Source organism: Pseudopipra pipra, chromosome 2 (assembly GCF_036250125.1).
Source record: "Pseudopipra pipra isolate bDixPip1 chromosome 2, bDixPip1.hap1, whole genome shotgun sequence".
NCBI lineage: Eukaryota > Metazoa > Chordata > Aves > Passeriformes > Pipridae > Pseudopipra > Pseudopipra pipra.
Genome location: NC_087550.1, coordinates 79,134,598 through 79,156,328, shown reverse-complemented (window position 1 = coordinate 79,156,328; position 21,731 = coordinate 79,134,598). Strand labels below are relative to the sequence as shown.

At 41.7% G+C, this 21,731-nt stretch overlaps 2 protein-coding genes and 1 long non-coding RNA gene across 3 annotated transcripts in view; 2 read left to right on the top strand and 1 right to left on the bottom strand.

Annotated features, from left to right (window-relative positions):
* The first annotated feature begins 257 nt into the window (after window positions 1-257).
* Window positions 258-5,422, top strand: LOC135409909 (G-protein coupled receptor 183-like). Its single transcript, XM_064646070.1, has one exon. It carries the CDS (start codon window positions 550-552, stop codon window positions 1,606-1,608), a length of 1,059 nt encoding a protein of 352 aa, XP_064502140.1. The 5' UTR covers window positions 258-549; the 3' UTR covers window positions 1,609-5,422.
* Window positions 5,423-7,004: 1,582 nt separating this feature from the next.
* UBAC2 (UBA domain containing 2) overlaps window positions 7,005-21,731 on the bottom strand; it is a 98,010-nt gene continuing 83,283 nt past the window's right edge. The window contains exons 8-9 of the mRNA XM_064646072.1: window positions 13,795-13,917; window positions 7,005-10,546 (exon numbers count right to left, since the gene is read on the bottom strand). Coding sequence (XP_064502142.1) covers window positions 10,439-10,546; window positions 13,795-13,917 — 231 coding nt within the window. The 3' untranslated portion in view covers window positions 7,005-10,438. The remainder of the gene's footprint in view (window positions 10,547-13,794; window positions 13,918-21,731) is intronic.
* On the top strand, window positions 19,827-21,541 carry LOC135409912 (uncharacterized). The gene is made up of 3 exons (XR_010428420.1): window positions 19,827-20,415; window positions 21,033-21,047; window positions 21,215-21,541. It is a non-coding gene; the product is annotated as an uncharacterized LOC135409912 (long non-coding RNA).

Here is a 21,731-nt window from a genome sequence, read left to right as displayed (position 1 = left end):
AATTTCTTCAGTTTTGTTCCTGCTTTGGTCCCGCCGGAGAGTTGTGAAGGTGCTCCTCAGCACCTCTGCGGGCTGGTCCCCTCAGGCCCCCTGGTCCCCCAGCCCCTCCACTTTATCAATGAAGCTCCCCATTCCCTTCACAGTAACGAGTAAATGACGTGACTGCCACTAGATGAGTTTGAGACCTTCCTTGTGTGACAGACAGTTCCCCTCCCCAGTATCCCCAGTCCTTTCTTGTATGGATTGGACTTAAAAAAAAAAACAAACAAAAACCCCCCAAAAATACAAAAATAAGAGGAGCTAGTGATAAGAAAACGAGAATGAGTCACAGCCCCTGTTGAGATGCTCACATCAAAATCACAAGAGAAGCATTTTTCCAAATGACTCGAGCTGTGTGCTGCCAGGGGGGTGGCAGGAGCAGAGGACAGACCTTTTGATTTGTGATGGGGGCCAGCTCTAAGGGTGCCACTCCTGTTATCAATAAGCTACAAGTTTCATGTCTGTTCTTATTCCAAGGGAGAGGGCAAGAGCCTGTGAGGCACCACAGAAATGGCTGTTGTGGAGGCCACGTTCCCGCCCACCAACCTCACCTTTGGCAACCAAAGCAGCTGCAATGTGCACAACCACCACTTCTCTACCAAAGTCATCTTCTCACTCTTCTACATCACCCTGCTGGTGTTTGGCGCCTGTGGGAATGTCCTGGCTCTCTGTATCACCTTCCAGAGCAGGAAGAAGAAACTCAACTCCACTGACCTTTACCTGGTGAACTTGGCCCTCTCCGATGCCCTCTTCACCCTGGCACTGCCAGGCAGGATTGCCTACTACATCCTGGAGTCTGATTGGCCCTTTGGGGACTGGTTCTGTCGGGTCACAGCTTTCATTTTCTACATGAACACCTATGTGAGCATCTACTTCATGACCTGTGTGAGTGTGGACCGCTACATTGCTGTGGTGCGCACCAGGCACCCTGGCAGGATTCGGAAGATGAGCCGTGCCAGGGGCATCTGTGTCCTCATCTGGTCCTTGGTGTTCCTGCAGACGGCGCCGCTGCTTCTGCGGCCCATGACACGGAGGATGGGGGACAAGCTGACGTGCATGGAGTACTTCAACTTCGAGGAGATTCCCAAGCTGCCCTACCTGCTCCTGGTGGCCTGCGTGCTTGGCTTCTTCCTGCCTGTTGGCATCATCTTGGTGTGCTATGTGAGGATCAACCTCAAACTCTGCCAGACAGCCAAGGAGAACCCACTGACGGTGAAGAACGGGCACCACCACCGGGCCTTCACTGTCATCCTGGTGGTGCTGCTGGCTGTCCTGCTCTGCTTCAGTCCCTACCACCTCAACATTGTCCAGTTCATGGTCAGGAAGATCCTCTACCAGCCATCCTGCCATGAGCAGCAAGCCTTCAAGATGTCGCTGCAAGTCACTGTGGCATTCATGAACTTCAACTGCTGCATCGACCCCATCATCTACTTCTTCGCCTTCCGAGGCTACAAGAGGAGGCTGCTCCGCATCTTCAGGAACAGCGGCTCGCTGGCTACCTCCTCTACTGCCAAGACCCCCTCTGAGAGCAACAGCAACAGCCAGCCCCCTGGCTCCACCTCTGTCTAGCAGAACAACCCATTCCCTTTTGCTCTGGCCTATGGACCATCCCTGACAGCAGGAACCAGAGTTGAGCTGCAGGACCAGCACCTTCAACAAGCTTCCTTGCTCCCGTGTCTAGAGCCAGGGGCTCCCACAAAGCCAACCTGTCTGGGATACAGCTCTGCCTGGCTCTGCACAGGCCTGTGCTCAGCACTGCTACACTTGCACCTGCCATCCTGGAGCACAGAGAGACAAATTTTCATCCCAGCCGCACAGAAGGCAACTAATGCAGCTGCTCTGGCTGGCAAACCCAGCTGGATGTTTCCCAGCACTGCGCTGCACCCCTTTCCCATGCCTGTCCCACATCCCCCATGGGTCTGGGGGCTGCTGGTAGCCACCATGGCCGTCCCTCTGTCTCCTTCCCTTGCACTGCCCCTGGAGCACTGGAGCAGCACCCCTGCAAGCCTCAGGGCAGCCTACATGGAGCAGTCAGGCTCTGGGCACTTTAGGAGAAGTCTCGGATGTTACTTCCATGCAGAAAATGGTCTATAGCTCCTTTCTGCCACAAATAAACAGCACATCTGCTCTGTCCCTGCTCAGCATCTCACTCCTGTACCCGGGCTCTGTGTGGGGTAAGCAGTAAGTGCGGGGCCTGTGGGAGCTGCTGGAAAAGCCCTTTCTCAAATGAGAGGGGGGAGGATGTGAATTTGTAGAGCTCCCGGGAGTGCTGCTGCCTGTGTCCTCCCACTTGGCTGGCTGCTTCTTCCCCAGAGTGCTCTTCCTTACACCTGAGGGCACTGCAGTCACCCCAGGACCCACTGCTAGGAAGGGGATAGTGGGGATGGCCTGCCTCCCAGCTCAGCCCCACAGCTGCAAACCTGCCCTGGATGTACTCACTGGGGAAACCTTCCCACCACTCCTTAATTTGAAGGGAGTGGAGGAATAGGGACAAGAGGGCGAGGACTAAGAGTGGCCTTATGTGACCTTGACTGACCTTTGCTTGAAGCCAGTGCCCTGACAAGTCCAAGAGCTTTGCTAAAAGCAGGTTAAGAGTGACTATTGCCAGAGTAAAAGGCGGAGCCCTGAGACATCAGGGTTCTGTCGAGGTTTGTACCTGTGAAACAAGGAGAAAGTTGGCAGGATCCTCCTTGGCTTTTTTCTGAAGTCACTGGACTACAAAAAAACCCCCAAAACCCACATGTAGGATTTACAGTTTCTGGGATGTCTGGCCTTTTGTTTGAGGTTGGAAGGGACAGAGATATGCACAGAGACATAAAGAGGAAAAAAAAGCTGCTTTATTTTGCTGAAAAGTATACTGAAGAAGTTTCATGAATGGACTTTTGATTAATACAAATAATTCTTTAAGGTAATATTATGCCTAGAAAGTTAATAATAGTCACATGCAGTCCTTTACTGTTTTAAATATGCATGAATGAGATTTTGGATAATGATGGTTTTACTTATGGTATAGGTAACTGTAGCATCCTGAAGGCTGACTAAGAGGGATGCCTAAAATAATTCAGGTTAAATGGAACTCCAGTATGTCCTTTCCAGAGACTATCTGAGCCCTCCTCAAAGCAGGTCTAACCTCAGTTCTGGCCTGCAGAGAGCCTTTGTCCTAAAAGGCATGGTACAACGGACAAGGAAGAGCTGGGATGTAATAGTATAAGGATATCAGTGGTCTGATATAAACATAACCTTGTTTGGTCCTCATTGGACTCCATTTTTCTCACAAGTATTTTACTAACAAAAGTACTTTCATCATCTTAGCACCAGTAGAAGCCTTTGGAGTAGGAAATAGGTGAACAGTTGGGTGCAGTGCTGCCAAATGCAGAAGGGATGCTGCCTCCCTCCTCTGGATGGATGCCAGCCTTGGGCCCTTTGCTTTTTAGAATACCCACGCAGGGACAGCAGGCAATTAGCTGGAGCTGAGGGAACATCCATGGGATGGAGAGGGAAGGGACTTGGGCAGAATGGGTCAGGAGGAGTCTGGGCAAAGGAGAACTCTAAGGAACTTGTATTGCCCAGACTAGCTTGCCCACCTGGGCCAGCTTGCTGGCTGCTTGAAAATGGAGCATTTCACTAAAATTGAAGAGAAACCATTTTGTCTAGAGGCACAGCAACACTTTTGCTACTCTTCATAATTCACCTGCTCAATCCAAGCTCGTCACATGATGCTCACTGTGCCCCCTGCCCCAGCAGCTCCTGCCTTCTGCCACGCTTTGACTCGCCAGCAAACCCTTGGAATCAGAGAAGCACAGAATCCCAGAGTCATTTATGCTGGAAAAGACCTCTGAGATCATTGAGTCCAACCATTAACTGAGCACTGCCAAGGCCACCACTAAACCACGCCTGTAAGTGCAATAGCTACATGTCTTTTAAATACCTCTCCACTGACTCTGCATGGCTGCTGCTCCTGCCTTGCCTCCAACCCTCCTGGAGTGCAAACCTCCCGAAGCTCCCCGGCTGCTGCCCAGGGCCAGGGTACCTGTGTCGGAGAGAGCCCAAAGGACGCAGTGCCCACCCCGACGATGCCACAGGGCGAGAGAGACAACACCGGTTCCTGCCGAAAGAGGGAGTCGAAACCTTTGTTCGGTGTTAAAGACACGCACGGACCTAAGAAAATAATGACTGATGCAGCCAGTGCTCTCCCCACGCAACTGCTGCCCTACAGGAACGTGACGCCTTTCACAAGCCGTGTGGTTGTGGATTGTCTGGGAAGCACGCGACAGCACACTGGGATCCAAAGGCATTCCATGCAGACTTAGTACTGCACAGTACACGGGTATTTCTTGCTGTTCTGCAGCCTATTGCTGCCATACGTTTCTCCTCTTTCCTAAGAAGAGAAAATTGCACTTTCATCTTAAGGCAGAGAGTATACTTTGTGGACACACAACATGTACAGGTAATACACATACAGATACAGGATATACTATATATGTATACTATATATTTACTATGCTCTATATACATGCTGGCTGCATCAAAAGAATGTCCTGGGCTGCATCAAAAGCAACATGGCCAGCAGGCCAAGGGAGGTGATTTTGTCGCTCTATACCACTTTGGTGAGAGCCCACCTGGAGTACTGCATCCAGCTCTGGAGTCCCCAGTACAGCAAAGACATGGACCTATTGGCTTAAGTCCAGAAGAGGGCCACGAAGATGACACAAGGTCTGGAGCACCTCTCTATGAAGACAGGATGAGAGAGCTGGGGTTGTTCAGCCTGCAGAAGAATCCCTGGAGACCTTAAAGCAGCCTTCCAGTACCTGAACAATCCTGGAAAGCTAGGTACCTAAAGCATACAAGAAGGCTGGAGAGGGACTCTTGACAAGAGCATGTAGTGATAGGACAAGGGAGAATGGCTACAAACTGAAAGAGTGCAGGTTTAGTTAAGATATTAGGATGAAATTCTTTACTGTGAGGAGAGCGAGACACTGGAACAGGTGGCCCAGAGAAGCTGTGGATGTCTGACCCGTGGAAGTGTTCAAGGGCTGGTTGGATGGAGCTTTGAGACTTGGTCTAGTGGAAGGTGTCCTTGCCCACGGCAGGGGGGTTGGACAGAGCTCAAACAGCATTGCTTTTTCCCTCAGCAGTGGTTCTCAACTTATGCTTTCAGCTAAAAGCAAAAATTTCCAAGAGAGCACTGGGGGACAACAGCTCCTGGTTGCAGTCACACATTATTTGCTAGTAAACTCCCTGTGCTGTGCAACACATCTCTTCAGTCCGTGCTTTAAATTGTCCTCAACTGAAGCTATTGCATTCACACATAATATTTGTAAGCCATCTTTGTATGCCAGCAAAATACTGTAATGTAAAAATGCACATATCTACTAAAAATAAAAGCTTCTTGTGACCACGTAACAAGTCCCGGTGTGATTGATCAGGCCAGGTGATGTGGGCAAAAATCCTCTTCTCAGAGGTGCACATGTGCCTCTCCCCTCCACAAGCAAGTGCTCAGAAGCAGTGAGGGGGCAAGCACAAGCTCTCGATCCACCTCCTTTATGCAGGACACTTGTTTCAGCAGGAAGGTTGTGTGCTCTCATGCCACGGGGATTTATAAACTGCCTTCAGTGGGAAAAGCAGCGTGACCTGTGAGGAGCTGTGTCCTTTCCAGAGGAGGTCTCTCCACAGCCGGGATGGGGTGCCAGGAGAAGTCAGGTTGGCAGGACTAACCGTGCTTTGAAAACCAGAAACATCGGTGTTCTCACACACCAAGGTGGCTCCAGGGTTTGCATCACTGCCCAGTTGCTGAGATTACACTGTTTTCTCTCTTGCTACATGTACCACCTCCTGCAAAACTGACCAGATAAAATGGAAGGATTCCCCTACCGGACACCTCGGAAAAAAGAGTGGATTTTCAGTACAGAATTAGCCACAATATTGTGCGTTTTCATTTTCTACGTGGAATCCTGTGAATTCTTTGAAAACTGAACTAAATGCAATGCGACATTCCATTCCCCTTCTCTTGGCAGGTCTTTTCTTTCCGTCCTCTGAGTTCTATCTTCTACTTTGCTCCTTTTCTGTAAACTCTGTGTTTTGCTCAGTTCCACATCCCTCATCTCCCTCGAGTCCTCTCCTTTGCTAAGGTTAACTCACACTTATGGTCCCTACTTATCTCCAGTCAAAAGGCCAGATCCTGCTTTCAGTTCGGCCACGATCCTGGAATTTTTCACTCATTTTTAAAGTATGTATATTCCTGCTTTCTCCATTGCAACCATTCAGGTTTAGAAACAGTCCCCTACAAACATGTGTCAGTCCAACTAACTTCTCCTTCCTCTTAAAACTCTCCTTTGGAAAACAAATGACAACAGCTGAACTACCAGTTAGTTGTGATTTCTCACCAGTCACACACATTTGTCTGGTTGTACCATTCCTCTGCTCCCGTCACTGGTGTCTCATCTCCTATTTGGGCTGAACACTGTTGGTAGCACATACCTTCTTTGAGTTTCAGAGTGGACTTTCTGTGGTCAAAGCATCCCTTTATATGTGGAAACAGGAGGAATGTAATCCTACTAAAAATTGCACCAAATCCAGTATTTTTTAAGTAAATGCACACACACATTTTATATAAATAAATATGCATGCATGCATGTATATATATAAACACATAGTATTTATGTGTTCACGTGACTTTCCTACCAAAATAGTGCTTATACTCATTTATATAAAATACTGATTACTGTGGCCACCCAGTTAAAGACAGCTAATCTCATTTAGGTTTTTGTTACGGGAGAACACAAGCAAGAAATTAATTGCACTCACGTATCCCTCTTACTAGTTGAAATGAATGCTGTGCTTTTATTTATCCTCAAACAGATGCAGTTTCCCCCCCGATGTGGGAGTTGTAGCTCCATGTGTTTTCAGAGCTGGGTGCCTTTGCAACTGCACATATACTCCAAATACACACGTCTGAGAGATGAGAGTCTTTGAATACAGACTTTTAATTTTCTTCAACAAACTCTTAACTCTTAGTTAAATTCATCAAACCAGTACATAAATATTTCTCACTTGTTCTCTGTATATATACATATGCATACACACATATATATGCATATATGTAATCATATATATATACACATACAAACATGAGAGCCAGAAACACTGCCCTTTGCCCAGTACATTGCAATATGTTTTTCTGGCTTGTTCTTCTGTTTCAGACAAAAATAATGAGACCTTTTCTCCACCACACGTTCAAGAAGGCACTGGTAAGCGCTAGACAGCACAGGCTGTGCATGAACCAGCTGCAACAGTCCCTGTGCTCGCTAAGTTACAGGCGACCTTTAATGCTTGTTTTGAGGGAGGAAAATGGTTCGGTAGGTATGGAGCCAAATCAACCTACATCTTAGCAAGAAGTTGAGGCTTGAGAACCCGAACCTGGTGGCTTATCAGGCAGATTTCCACAAACACCAGGCTCACTGTGGGTGTATTTCGAAGTATTACATAACTGTCCAGGAAAGTCCCCAGTAAATTACTCCAATGATGTCTCAAAAGACATTCCCAGTCTAGTAGAGGAATTTTAACAGCAGCAACTACTTTTATTTCAAAATACCAAATCTTGGCTTTACTAAAACCAGTGTGAATTTCCCATGTACTTAAAAACCTCTCCATAGAAAGGTATTCTGTCTTCTCTCGCTGCCAAAAAATACTGCTTGTGTCACACACAAAATAGAAACTATGCTATGAGATATTCAAAACTGTGCCAGACAAACACTACGTAGGCTGGGGAAAACATGCTCCTCGCATTCCCAGAAATGGTTCATGAAAGTTTCACCATCAAGTGGAAACCAAGTTTTTTTCCGGCTCTCATGTGTGCATCTCTCTTCTACGGTTCTTGCACGAAACAGGAACTGTGTTCAACAGCATCTGAGACCCTTCTTTTACCACTTCTTTTTTTTGTTTTAATTGGAAATCACAACCCTGGAAGTATTTTGACTACAACCTTTTCTCACAGAGGTCAAGGGGAGTTTTGAACTGACATCACCAAGACCTGCATTCTACCCCTTATGTTTGACCACGTTTTGCAAAATGCCCAGCCAAATTTTCCACACAACTGTGACATTTGGATATCCCCTGTACAGGCAACAGTAGAAAGGATTTAGACTTGGAGAATATCCACTTACATACCCCAGGTGCCACTACAAATTGTTTTAAAATTCCAAGGAATAAATGCTCTTTGTGCTTGTCCCTAGAACAGGGCAATGTCTGAAAGGGAACAGGTCATATTTAATTTATCCCGGGCTAGGTGGACTTTTTTCCTACAGACAAAATTTGATTTCTGAAGTAATTCATTAATCTTCATTGCTATTTTTTGATAAAATATTTGTGAAGGAAGAATCTGTATGTTTCAAAATTAAAACCTGTACTTGTTTCAAAACATTTAACTAGTCTACATATACAAATTATCACAGCGATTATTTTTGTTACATGTGTCTTTTCCTTTCTAAGACAGAAAGTTTCCCGAGTTCTCTAGGTACAGAAATGCCCATGGCCTATAAACATACAAAGCCTCAGCTTCACGCAAACAAAACCTCTCATTTAAAAACCAGACCCTGCCTAAATAATATGATCAGAGCAACAAACCAAACCCTGAAGGACATTGATCAAAGCCCAGGAAAACACACAGTCATTCCAAAAAACCCTTACTTCATGCACTGGAAAATACCAAAAATTACATACAGGCACTGTGCTGAAAGCTGCAAAAATTTGACGCAATTTCTGGATAAGGACTTGTGTGCCTGAAAGACTTCTTTCAGTTTTATCATTTAATTAAAAAAGGAAAAGAAATCTCTCTCTCTCTCCCCCTAAATCTTGTCCTGTACGTTTTCCAGGCCAAGCAAGACCATGTAGATCTGTACTTTGGTACACACATGTTCATTTGGATTTCCAAACATCCTTCTCTTTCCCATATTCTTTCACCTCCTCCCCTTTGCACCTGCTATTGCCTTTTCTACTTTTTTATGACCTATATCTTATTCTAAACGTATGTATGTATGTATTAAATATGCCTGTGTGTATAAAAATGGACACATATACACATGCTATACAAACACAAGTACACACAGAAACATATGTTAAATGCTTAAGATACAGGTGTAGATTGGTTTCATGGAGTTGCAGTTTGGAACCTTGTATTCTTTCAGCTTGGCTTTATAGAGATGTTCCCTCCTCTCCACGCCACCTCCTGCAACTCCTAAGGTGCTAATACTGAGCACTTCCAAGAGACAAGCCAAGTAAGCTGATTTATCAATCTAAACTTCAAACCCAGTATTGAATGAACTTGGCATTACTGTCCTGTTACCTCCTGTACCAACCTGAATCACCCCTGGGGTTAATATTCCAGCCTCTGGTCAACACTAAGTTCCTCCAGACAGTGAGGATTCAGCAAATGCAAGGGTTATCCTCATCTCTGGCACCAGAAAACTAGAACTATATATATAAAACTTAGCTTTTTATCACTGTCTTTTAAGATAGTACACAGCCAGCTGACAAAAAAAGAAAGCAGCACGTAGGACAGAGCATACATCCATTGTTACAGAATTCCTCTCTGAATTAGCCATGGAAGTCATTCAAGTCATTCCAGTTCTGATCTTATTGCATCATTCGATTCACCTTTATTGCTTCCAGTGAGTATCTTCATGACCCGTATCTGAACAGCAATTCACTCAGTTTGTAAAGATTCAAATTTACAGTGGTCACTTACCATACCTTGCCATACACACATGAATTTTCTCTCATCCTATCTGTGTATTATGTGCTGAATGACAACTTTTATTTAAAAAGAAATTTGAGAAATGAAATATTACAGGTATTAATAAAACTTTGTAAAGAATGACATAATAGTCCCATAACCCTTTACTGAGTTGAAAGTGAAGTGACCTTCAAACCTCTTATTACTGTAATAAAAAATCAAGTACTGTAAAATAACATGTAAGCTAGAGAAATTAGACTTGTAAGTGAAGAAAATACGATTTTTCTTGATAGATAAATCTAGTTGTTGTAGTTGCTGGCGCCTCTTTTCCCAGTCATTAAGTCTGATAACATGTCTAACAAGGATTTACAAGAAAAAACCCACCTATTTTATTTTAAAAATAAATTTAGGTGATATCCAGTAACAAGTAGAAACTAAAGTTACTTTTAAAAGGATAACCAGACTAGAAATCATCAAGTGATCTGAAGGCTTGGGAACAGTTCACATCATTTCTTAACATCACTTTGAGTCACCAGTCACGCGGAGCCAGTTTCTCTCTCCCGACGCCCCCGTGGGGCCGACCTTGGTGACTCTGCCCAGCAGGTGGCTTTGATCCTCTTCCAGGCATGTACAAACTCATCGAGTGAAGTTCCTTCACACAGAAAACCATCAGTGCTGCAGTAGAAAATTAGTGGCTACATTTAAGTCATTATTTGAAGCCCTCAGAGCTTCTAGGGCATCTCCTCTGGAAAATCCCATCTCCATAAGCCGTGCAACCTGGAAAAGAAATACTGCTTTAAAACCAGAATTTTATTCACACTGTGTGCGCATTAGTCACGTTAAAATTGTGTCAGAAATCCCTTTTCACTGATAAAAGATTTATCTGAGACAGCATGCTTCAAAACACTGCCACAGAGATGACCACTTTATGATACTTTATTCAAAACTGATTGCAGAAAATGCCACACCTGCATTTTCCTAGCTGGTGCAGTTTTGAAAGAAGAGTAAAATCCAAAGTGTGGTACCACACATGACAACTACAGTCTGACCTGCTTGCTGCTCTCAACAAGAGCAGGATCTCAAGAAAACAACATTGACCAAGAGACAGAATTTTACAGCAGATGTGAAAACCTATCCAGATACCCTCAGCTCTACTATCCTTGAAAAGACACACTTCTCCAGAGGGCATTAAAAAAACCTCAGAACTATTCATTCTAGGTGTTTCGTTTTTTTTTTAATAAACCTTCAAAATAGAGGCAGTAGAATGCTTACATGGGTTTAGTAAAATTCTTGTAAGGCATCTGCATATACTCAAAAAAGCACTTTTTTGCAAAAGACTTCTACAAAACAAAAGTCAAGATATCTGATGGAAGAATTACATGGAAAAGTGCACATTAATACAGTGATTTGAGTAATCAGGAACCACTTGACCATCCCTCTTTATAATACCATGTACTTGACACCTAATCTTTGTGCTTTGTGCTAACAGATATTCAAATCACCACATGTGAAAAGCAATGTATGCATAATCAAATTTAATTTATGGTTACATTCCAATCTGAAGTCCATTTAAAATCTACAGTTCTCACTTTGGTATGACTGAAAGTCACAATATTCACTTTTATAATTAATCTTCCAGAAAGTGGAAAAACAAGGTGTGGAGAGGCAGGGAGTGACACGTAAAATTAGCTGTGGCCACTGGCAGCATAAAGCATTCCTCATCCTGCTTCAAATGGCCTTGTGACCAGACACCACAGCTCCTGAACCTGGGCTACAGGAGCTGTCGGAGAGCTACCACTGCTCCTCCTCTGCCTGCAGGAGCCCAGAGCACCAGAGTGGAGCCAAGCAGGAATGCAGCAGAGGCTGTTTACATCTCGGGAGGAATATTCCCAGAGTGCAAGAGTAATGTGCAGCACTAGTATTGAAAGTATTCTAACTGCCTTTTAAAAGAAAAGTGCCATCAAAAGCAGCTTTTCTTTCCCCTAAGACACCTCCAGAACTTTCAGTATTTTTAATCATCTCTGCTTTGGTGACTTACTGAGAAATACACAACTGTCAAGTATGCCTAGAGGTGCAGGTCCTCCTATTCTTAATACACCATGACAAAATGTTTGAGAATGGTTATCTTGGTTATCAGAACATCAACCTTAAAACCCAGTGCCAGTTTCTCACCTTCTTGTAGGGAGAGAAATGAATTGTTACTTTCAACGCTTCTGCAACAATAGTTTAAATTCAAACTCAATTTCGTAACCTGCAACTTTCTAAAGTTTCCTCTGCCTGATTTTTCATGTAAGATTGTGTTTTTTATGAGAAAAAGGGCAGGCAGTGGAATAAAACCTAACCACAGAAACATTTCAGAAGAAAGGCTTTTACTGCATTTGCCATGAATTCTAACCTTAAGAAGTGGTGGATGGAAGAGCAACTGCACCATTTAGAGATATATCCACTGAGCATCATGGGGAATAGTAACAAAAAAAAAAAAATCTCTTTTCATCTGAGTGTATTTTAATCACAGGAACTGAATCCAGCTCCAGGAAACAGAGATGTATAACTGGCAACGGTAATTCAAGGTGCTAAAAACCCACAAGAAATGCAGAAATTTTGGTACAAAAAGCATTGCAAATGCTCACTTTAATCTGAGAAACAGATGAAACCCTTGCATTTTTGCCATTCTAAGATAACTTGTGTAGTTATTCGTACAGTCCTGAGAAACCAAAGGTGCTTCAATGACTTTTTCTTTGCAGGGTAACCAAGCAGCACTGCAAAATGACAGCAGTCAGGTGGGCTCTACAACCTCAATGCATCAGAAAATATAAGTGTATATTGCTTTCATAAATCTAGGCCTAAAGGCTTTGGGTAAGAATCCAGCATAAGTCACACTAGTAACTAATTTATTAGTTCCAGCCCCAAAATAAAAGTTTCTATAAGCAGAATTTGTCAATAAAACAAATACATAAACCAACCCATCAGGGAAATCTTTTGGTTCATCCCATACTGGCACTGAGTAGACTTTCAGGTCAGCCAAAACTAAATTTCTGGGGTTAGTCTCAGAAAGTGCTTTTTGGTGTGGAGTTTTTATTTTTATTTCTTTTTTTGTTTGTTAGTTGAGGTTTGGGGTTTTTTTTGTTGTTGTTGTTTTTGTTTGTTTGTTTGTTTGTTTGTTTCATTCTCTTTGGATGTAGCCCAGAAGGTTGGCAGTCAAAACCACCAGTGCAGGTAAAGTTTTGAACATTCTGAACATAATCTAACATTGAATCAAAACTAGAAATCAGATCATAGCAAAAATTTCTGTTTGGGACAAGCTCATTTTAAACTAACTAAAAATGACAGTGTGGTGCTAGCAAGTGTTGATTTATTATCAAAAAAAAAAAAGGAAAAAGGGAAGGAAAAAGTCACCCTTGAAACTTAGTCTTGTTCAAGGGTAGCAAAGACCTTAGACTATAAAATGGCCAATACAGCTAACTGCAGGCAGGCTACAACCTGGAGAACTTGATTGCAATAAACCCTGAATACAAGTATAAGACTAATCTTAAATTCTTAATTTACAAGTAAATAATGCTCTCTTTTGAGAACAGAACTATCAACAAAAGTCTAGAATTCTAAACCTATATAGTCTGTCATAACATTCTTGTTTCAGAAAAACTAAAGTACTGAATTGGAAACTTAAGCTGGGGACTTCAACAAGGAAGATATGTACAAGACAAATAATGAAATCTAAGAGTCAGTCTTTCTTCTTTAAAACATTTATTTTATCAGATTTGATTAGTTTCCACTAGTGAAACCATCACATCTTTAAATACAAAATACAAGCAGTTACATATAAAAGCAGAAACTCCCAAGTTGCTCTGTAACTCTGGTCTGGATGGTAATGACAATGCGTTGTCTCTGTATCGTGACCATTACCCAATATTCTAATTTGTGCTGCTATAGAGAACATCTAAGAAACTGTGTAAACAGGTGATAAAAAATCAGTGGAATTAATTCCTAACCATTTCAATGCCATTTTAAAATAGAAAAGTGTTTACCTGCTCTTCAGAAACCTCAGTAGGTGGAGGTATGCCTTGTTCAGACGGGTGATGATCTTGATAATTTGCGTTATGTCTGTGACGTAAAGGAGGAAACAGTCTGTTCCAGTTAATCATCCCACCCTGAAAGCAGACACTGCTGTCAGTCTTTGCAGAAAGAACTACAAATTTTTTAAACAAAAAGATCATCCATACCACATAATATGAAAGGCAAATGTTTAAGCAAAGTACTTTATTTTAAACAACAAAAACTGCTGCAGTCTCTTAGGAAGCAAAAACTGGACTAGTTACTGCTTTGCTAGTTATTTGAAGTGATCACTACAAACTACAGGAAAGTGCTAACAGAGGGAGGAAAGAATATTTCATATCCACTGGGACAGATCTAATTCAGTACAGTGCTAGACTTCTCAGGCTCAAAGATCACTGTCTTTACTGATAGGGATTTGCCTGGCAAGAGGTGCAACAGCAGGTCCTGCAAGTGCTTTGCAAGGTTGCTGCTGAAGGTACCCAGGGAAAAAGAGTGCAAGAAATAAGAGAGGGGAAAAAGCAAAAGGGGATTCTCAGTGCATCAACAAAACCACATCAGGAAACTCAGAACTAACCCAGCCTTCAGGATAGCTGTGATTTTCATGCAAGTGATTGCTTCTGTGACAGCAATGCGATTTACAGCCTCCCATACCACCTCACCTAACTTCCACGTATTAAATACCATTGCAAAATCTGGCTGTGTTCCAGATGTAATTACATCTTGTAATTACATAGTAATAATACAAATACACAGCAGTAACACAGGTACAGTGTAAATCACAGAACTGAAACTTCCTCTTAATAACCAAGCTTGAAGTCTTGTAATAATAAGACATTTAGAATATAAAGCACAAATAATAAAGTACAAGCTTTATAATTGTCCAGAAACAACGAATCCTCATTTCACTAGCTTAAACAAACATTTTTGTAAGGGATTTTGTATCACACCAAAACCACAGATCCTGTAAGCAGGTAAGATCAAACCCCAAATCTCTCTTTTCTATACAGTTTGTTAAAACACCTTCTGCAGTTTGTGTTGTCCTTTTCCTCCTCCCCTGCTCCCCCTGTTACTATGGAGATGATCCCCCTCCCTTTCTGTATATATAGGACATGGACTTCCTTCCTCTAGTTGCTCTATTTTAGTTCTATAATGTCGTTTCTCAAAAGACCTTTCTCTTATGAGAGTTTTTTTCTTTTCTTCTCTCACTGAGGGCTCTTCCTGCTTTTATGTACCCCTGGAGCATTAAATCCCCTCTGCTCCATCAGTCAGCTAAACTTGATTCTAAATCACAAAAAAAGTTAAATTATTTAGTTTTCCTGCCCTTTCCTTTGTTTCCTTCCTTTCTCTCCAGAGGATACCCAACCAGCCCAGATACCACAGGGGGCAGTAAAATTGCACACTTAAAAATGCATTTGGGGAGTCATGAGATTTGAAACACCAGCTTGTGAAGTGTTCTAGTCCCTTACGTACTAGAGTGCATTTTTCCCTGCAAAGATGTGCAATAGCTAGGAGTCATCACTCATTTTCAAGACATAGTTTCCACTGCTGGTGATTTTGAATTTAAAAATTATTATGTATCTACATTCCTATTTTCCATACTGTATAAAACATTTGCTTAACATTCACGAGGTTTTAACCAAAGCATTCTGTATAGGCCTGGCATTAGCCAAACAGCATAGCATAGTAAAAAGAAGAACTGGTTTGTAGTATAAGCCCAAAGAGGGATATCAGACATTCTACTGACAGCACTGCACTACCCTGTGGTCTTGGGTAATCATGTCCTGTACTTCCCCATCTATAATTTCCCCTAACTCAGAATTATGTTGAGTTTTAATTCATCAACTTTGAATTTCTGAAAGTCTACTAAGCTCTATAGTTCAGCAAGAGTACTGCACTAATGCTGTTTTGCATGTTTTTATTATTTAGAGAAGACCTGAGGAGGAGGAAGTAATACTGGAACAAGTAATTCACCTTAAATCGGTGAATTGAAAAATACTAACAGGACTATGACACATTCCTCTGAATCATCGTAAGTCATAAAGAATAATGTGTATAAAATATAAAATCTACAATAAATGTATTAATTTACCAGTATTCCAGTGTATCTGAAGACTGACATAAACATACCTTTCCAGCTGTGCCCTCAGCTTCAATACCGAGCTGCCTATTACAGTTTGGTTTTGCATCCTCCCTGTCCTGTGCATTGTCACCTAATACTACAAAAGGACTTGTCTACTTTCTTATCTCAAACTTAGAATACATTTCAAATTAACATACACAGATTTCATTACTTCCAATAAAAACTGCAGATTCCTTACAAATGTAACTATTTAGTTTTGAAGGTTTACAGCAGATGCTTCGATAAACTACAAATGTTGACTGATGCATTCAGAAGAGTTCCATGTGAAGACTGCTAACCCCTTCCCAGAAAAAACAAACAACTAGACAAATTATATCAACATAGTTGTGAGAAGATCTTTTTTGGTTGCCCTCAGAATATTTCAATTACCTTTGGAAACTGACAAACTCTATCACTTCTTAACTATATTAATGAGGGAAGAATATCTAACATTTAATGGTGTGTGGACACGGATGTTTAAGATTAATTGCAACACTGAGGTCCACTTCTCATCTGTGTATTACTTTAAACTGCACCAAAACCAGGTACATTAGGTTTCTTTATCTTAACTGCAAAAAATTATTTCTCTTCACAGTCTGGCCTCTAATTAGATGATGGACACGCCCAAAGTTAGGCTCAAAAGAGCAGGGATTCAAGGAACTGCAGCAGGAACTATAGATCTGGTACCATGCTAATCTCATAAAGTAAAGGTATGGAAAAATTGTGAAGTGTTGCTAATGTTGTAGATCTGTAGCAGATGGAAAGCAAGGCTACAGATTTCCAGTGTGGATGGTGACTGTGCAAACGCCTTCAGACAACCTTAACTATCACAGCAGAAATACATGAAGATCTGTGAATTTTAATCCGAGCCAAATCAAACACCAAATAATATCTTACACTAAGTAAATATCACAAATTCCAGTTAAAAAATGTGCAGGAGACTTCCAGACCAATGCTCCACCTTGCCTCAGAGAAATTATTTTGCAGACTTCCCTTCGTAATTTTATGAACAATTCTGTACTGCAGTGGTTTCAAACTATACTAACACACTTGCGAGAAGTCAGAAAGATTTCACATAAGATAACCAATCTGATTAATTTATTTAAGCAAGGCTTCTAAACGCTCTGAGAGTCCCTACTGGGGAATCAGCACACAGTATTTGTGCATTTCACAATATACTTGAACCTCAGCACCAAACAGCCCAGAAGAGCTCACACCAATCTCTTCACTCTCTGTTACCTTGTCTCAGGTAACAGAGCTCTCTGGAGTGATCCAAAACATTAAGCAGTGGGGATGCTCAAAGGTCCAGTATGTAAGTTCCCTTCCTGAGCAGCACCTTCAGTGACAAGTGTCTGCCAGTCTAATCCATTTAATGAAACACAGGCAGTTCTTCTGTGATTCTGGTTTGTTGGTTTGTTATAAAAAGAATTAAGTGTAACACTACATGGTTTTGGGGGCTGGGACTTACTATGACTCAGGACCAGGTAAGGAGGATCCATTAAACCTGTCACATCCAGTGCCGATTTCCACAACTGACAGGCCGACTCAGGCTATCTTACACTTTGATTATCTCAGGCAATATTTTTCTTTGTCCTGAATCGTAGGTGTCAGGGAGCAGTGAGTGCAGGTGTACTACTTGAGAATGAGAAGCACTGAAGAAGTCAGTCTACAGACTATCACTCACAAAATTACTGCACAGAAATTGGTGCCTGGGCCCTTATTTCTGTTCGCAACATAGTCTTCAACATGTCATCAGGAAAAACACTTGACAAAAACACTGCTTCAGAAATTATTCAACTAGGATGACAGACACACTTAAAAAAAGGCCTATAAACTTTTCTCCCTCTCTTAATCCTACACTATAATTTTTTAACTATAGAAAACTTCAGTTTCCTTCTTTTAGCAGCATAAAGACTGGGTGAATTGGTTGATTGTAAATTCTCTGTTACTGCCTGATAGCAGACAAATATACCAAGGAAACCATTTTATTGGTCTCTAATAAACCACTACTAGAAGTGGATTAGGAGAACATTGGTGATGCTGGAACTTCCTTACAGGAAGACAACAAACCGGTCACAAGTTTAGATGACCAAAGAATGAGATTTAAGAACAGACTGGATTAAGGGAATGGGAAAATTGCAGCTCTTCATCATAGAAAGGTTGTAAGGAAATGCCATATTGATGATGTATTCTTGGATAGCTGCCAAGGCTTTATGTACAGAAGCTGTGCCTTATGAGGCCACATCCTTGACGTCTTTTTTTGATTTGGGTTGCTGCTTTTTTTTAATGGTGCCTGGGTCAATTCTGTTTACAAGAAAGAAGTATCCTCCTTTCCTACAGAATAAGGAAGAACTATCTAGAGCTAGCAAATGTCTCTGATTGTACAGCCTGCTAAAATCCCAGTTATGCCATTTCTTTTCACATAATCTACGCCCTCTTCTTTTTTGAAAAACAGCTCGACCCATTTCCCATGTACATACCTGCCATGGCATATTTTCTTATCCAAAGCTTGACAAATAAAAATGTTGTGTTATGGACAATTAACAAATATCCAGTTATGTAGCCTTAGGATATGCATATATTTTAATTAATATTTCAAAAAAAAAAGAAAGAAAAGGCTTTATAAAAGTCCTCTTGAAAGTGATGCATGTGGTTAAGACATTTTGATACTGTTATCTCATGTAGATGGTTAATGCCAACTTGCCATCTGTTTGCACAAACAGGAAGCACCTCTTGATATCTGTCCTGTTCACCTTTTCTTAACATAACAACCGCAGCAAAAGAAAAGAAAAAGGAAATTGCTTTGCATTTCACCTTTTAAAGTAACATTTTTAAAGTTTGCTACTCTGCATAGGAGCTATTACTTGGTACGGACATAAATATTGTCTTACTTCTTTCATCTAAAGCTTCATTAAAAAAATGTACTGAAAGCAAGAAACACTTATTTACTGCTTTTCTGACATAAATTTTTCAACAATTCATTGACTCCAAAGTAGACATACTGATGATAGAAACAACGAAAAAGCATAGCCATGAATGACATAATACCTGCTGCTCTAAACATTGTGTAAGAGATACCAACGGTAGAATTTCCAAGACACTTATTCAAAAGTCTAGCCTGTCTCTTTTTGTGAGGACAAAACTTTCTGGCTTCTTGAGTGTTTTGTGTTTTGTTTCCCTCTTACTTTAATAACTTCCTTCTTTTGAAGTGGGGTAGAAATGTAACAGTGTTAGTGTTCTAAGCATTGTTCTTAATGATGGAAAAAATTCCAATTTCTCTGGAAATTTATCCTACAGACAAGGCTCTTTAGCCATGAAGCTCTGTCTCCAACTCTTAGTTGCTGCATCCTGAGCTTTGATGCCTGTAATTGTCCCTGAGGAGCTGATGTGTCACAGAAGTTCAGAAATCCACATGTGGTCTTTTCTGAAGCCTGATCAGCTATTTCCTTTGAAATCTGGAAGGAATAACTCAATCTGGGCTCTGAAGCTGCCTGAGAGATAATGGAAGGGATTTCAGCACTGGCATGATACCTTCACAGTAACAGAAGCCAGAAATGTCAATGGGCAGGGCACATCTGCTCCTTGGAGGCAAGGAATGGCTGCCTCTTCTACTGCATTCAAGGAAGGCCTTCCAGACTGAATGCTATTGCATTCAAGAGTAGCGAACGCTACCTGGCATAATTGTGCCAAGGGCTTGGAATTGTAGACTGCTGCTTGTCATGGTGGGAAGGTGTGCTGCTATTTGGCTTGGACATGCAACTGCTGGCAGTAAGTGAAGAGCTGTGTAGGTACCCCCAAAAACTAGCGGATAGCTCAGAACTCTGAAGAGTCAGACTACTCCATGTTTAACCTGGTACCGTAAGGGTCAGCACCTATTCTGTATTGAACTGTGCATCACAGTAACATTCACTTTTCATTCCTGCTGTGATGCAGTAATTCAGCCAGAATGTGATGGATCACTATGCCAAGAAGAGAGATATTTCATGTCAAGCAGAAATTGAAAGATGGCATTTTTGAGAACTGATGTTATTCATTCATCCTACATTAGGGAAGTGTTGATCAGGACTCTCAGACCTTCTCTGCAATAATATTTGGATTTGGAGCTTCTCTAAACAGTAGAGAAAGAAAGCACTTCCTTTTCCAAACTTCCCAGCTTCCCTTGCTTGTGTCAGCTATTCATCCAAACAGAGCTCTTGCTGGTGCTGTGACATCACAGGTATGGTCATGGCTACATCAGTTGAAAACATGCATCTATGTCATCCTATTAGCAGTGGAGCTTGTCCATTTTCCCCCACAGAAATCCCAGGTATATATTGAAAATAAGTTCCCATAATTATGTGTTAATCTTTGTAAGTGAGTGAAGCTGATCATAACCATAAGTTGAGCATAACCACCAGCTGAATTTTAAAGCAATGACATGATTTGGAGCTGTTCTTCCATTTGACATTCAACACTTGCTGAGTGAGACAATCAGGTGTGTGTGTGGGGGGGGTTGTGCCCAGTGTTCAAAACTCTGAAGGTGGGTCCACCAGCATGATCATGGGGTCTATACTTGAGTAAATAACATTAGCTCCATTTTAAACATTTTGCACAAAACAGAGACAGTTCTACTTTAATGCATGGCTCTTTGGATGTTGACTGGTGACAGTGAACTGCTATTAATACATGACGATGAGAGATAACCCTTCATTCACCTCCTGTATACAAACCTTTTCAAAGAGTAATAAGGAATAAGCAGAGGCTGGAACCAAAGTGAGAAATCAGAGTTCCTAAATTGTTTTGATTTGACAAGCTAAGAGCACAGCTGGGACAGGTGAGCTGAACTGGCCAAAGGGATATTCCACACCATAGAACATCATGCTCAGATACAAACTGTGGGAGTTACCCAAAAGGAGGGTCGATCTGGATTTGGGAACAGGGTCTGGCATCTGTCAGCGAGTAAGCAATTGTATTGTGCATCACTTCTTTGTTTTTTTTTCCTTTCTTTTTATTGTCATTATAATTACTTATTATTATTATATTTTACTTTGTTTCAATTATTAAACTGCTCTTATCTCAACCTACTTTTCATTCTCCTCCCCATTCCTCCAGGGTGGCAGTGCGGAGGTGAGTGAGCGGCTGTGGGAGCTTAGTTGCTGTCTGGGCTAAAACCACAACAGTAGCACATTAAGACACAATGGGTGAACCCAGCTTGCAGTTGTTATGTGCTAATATCAGAGCTCAAATCAGAAAACCTGAATACTAAGGCGGATCACTTACTATCTGAACCACAGACTTCTTATTTACTATACGATATGGAAAACGGCACTAAGAAGAAATGGCACATCAAGACTCTCAGTGCAGACTGGAAAGATAACAGAAGTAGGCCTGCAATCCAATAACCAACCACTCCCCAAAACGGATGCTTTATTTATCCCACATTCACTGGAAATGAAGGGACAGGTACAGCTGAAAAGAAACTTGCCTTCTATAAGCTAGACTTGACCAGACAACAGTGAATTAAATACTCTGGAAACGCCTGGGGATTTGTACCCCATGAATTTTTTTATGAGAAACTGCTGCAAATTAAATTGCCAGAGGAAGAGAATGTAGATCAATCACACAGGAGAATAAAAATACTCTATTTCTCAAAAAAAATTATTTGCTTTGAAATAAAACAGTGTTTTGCTTCAGGAAGTTGCCCAACCACTGCTTCTCTAGGGAAACTGATTACAAATACTAAACAAATTGAAAGGCTATAGCTCAGTCAGACTGAAAGAAAATTCCATAATTCCAGTCCAAGAAAAAAAA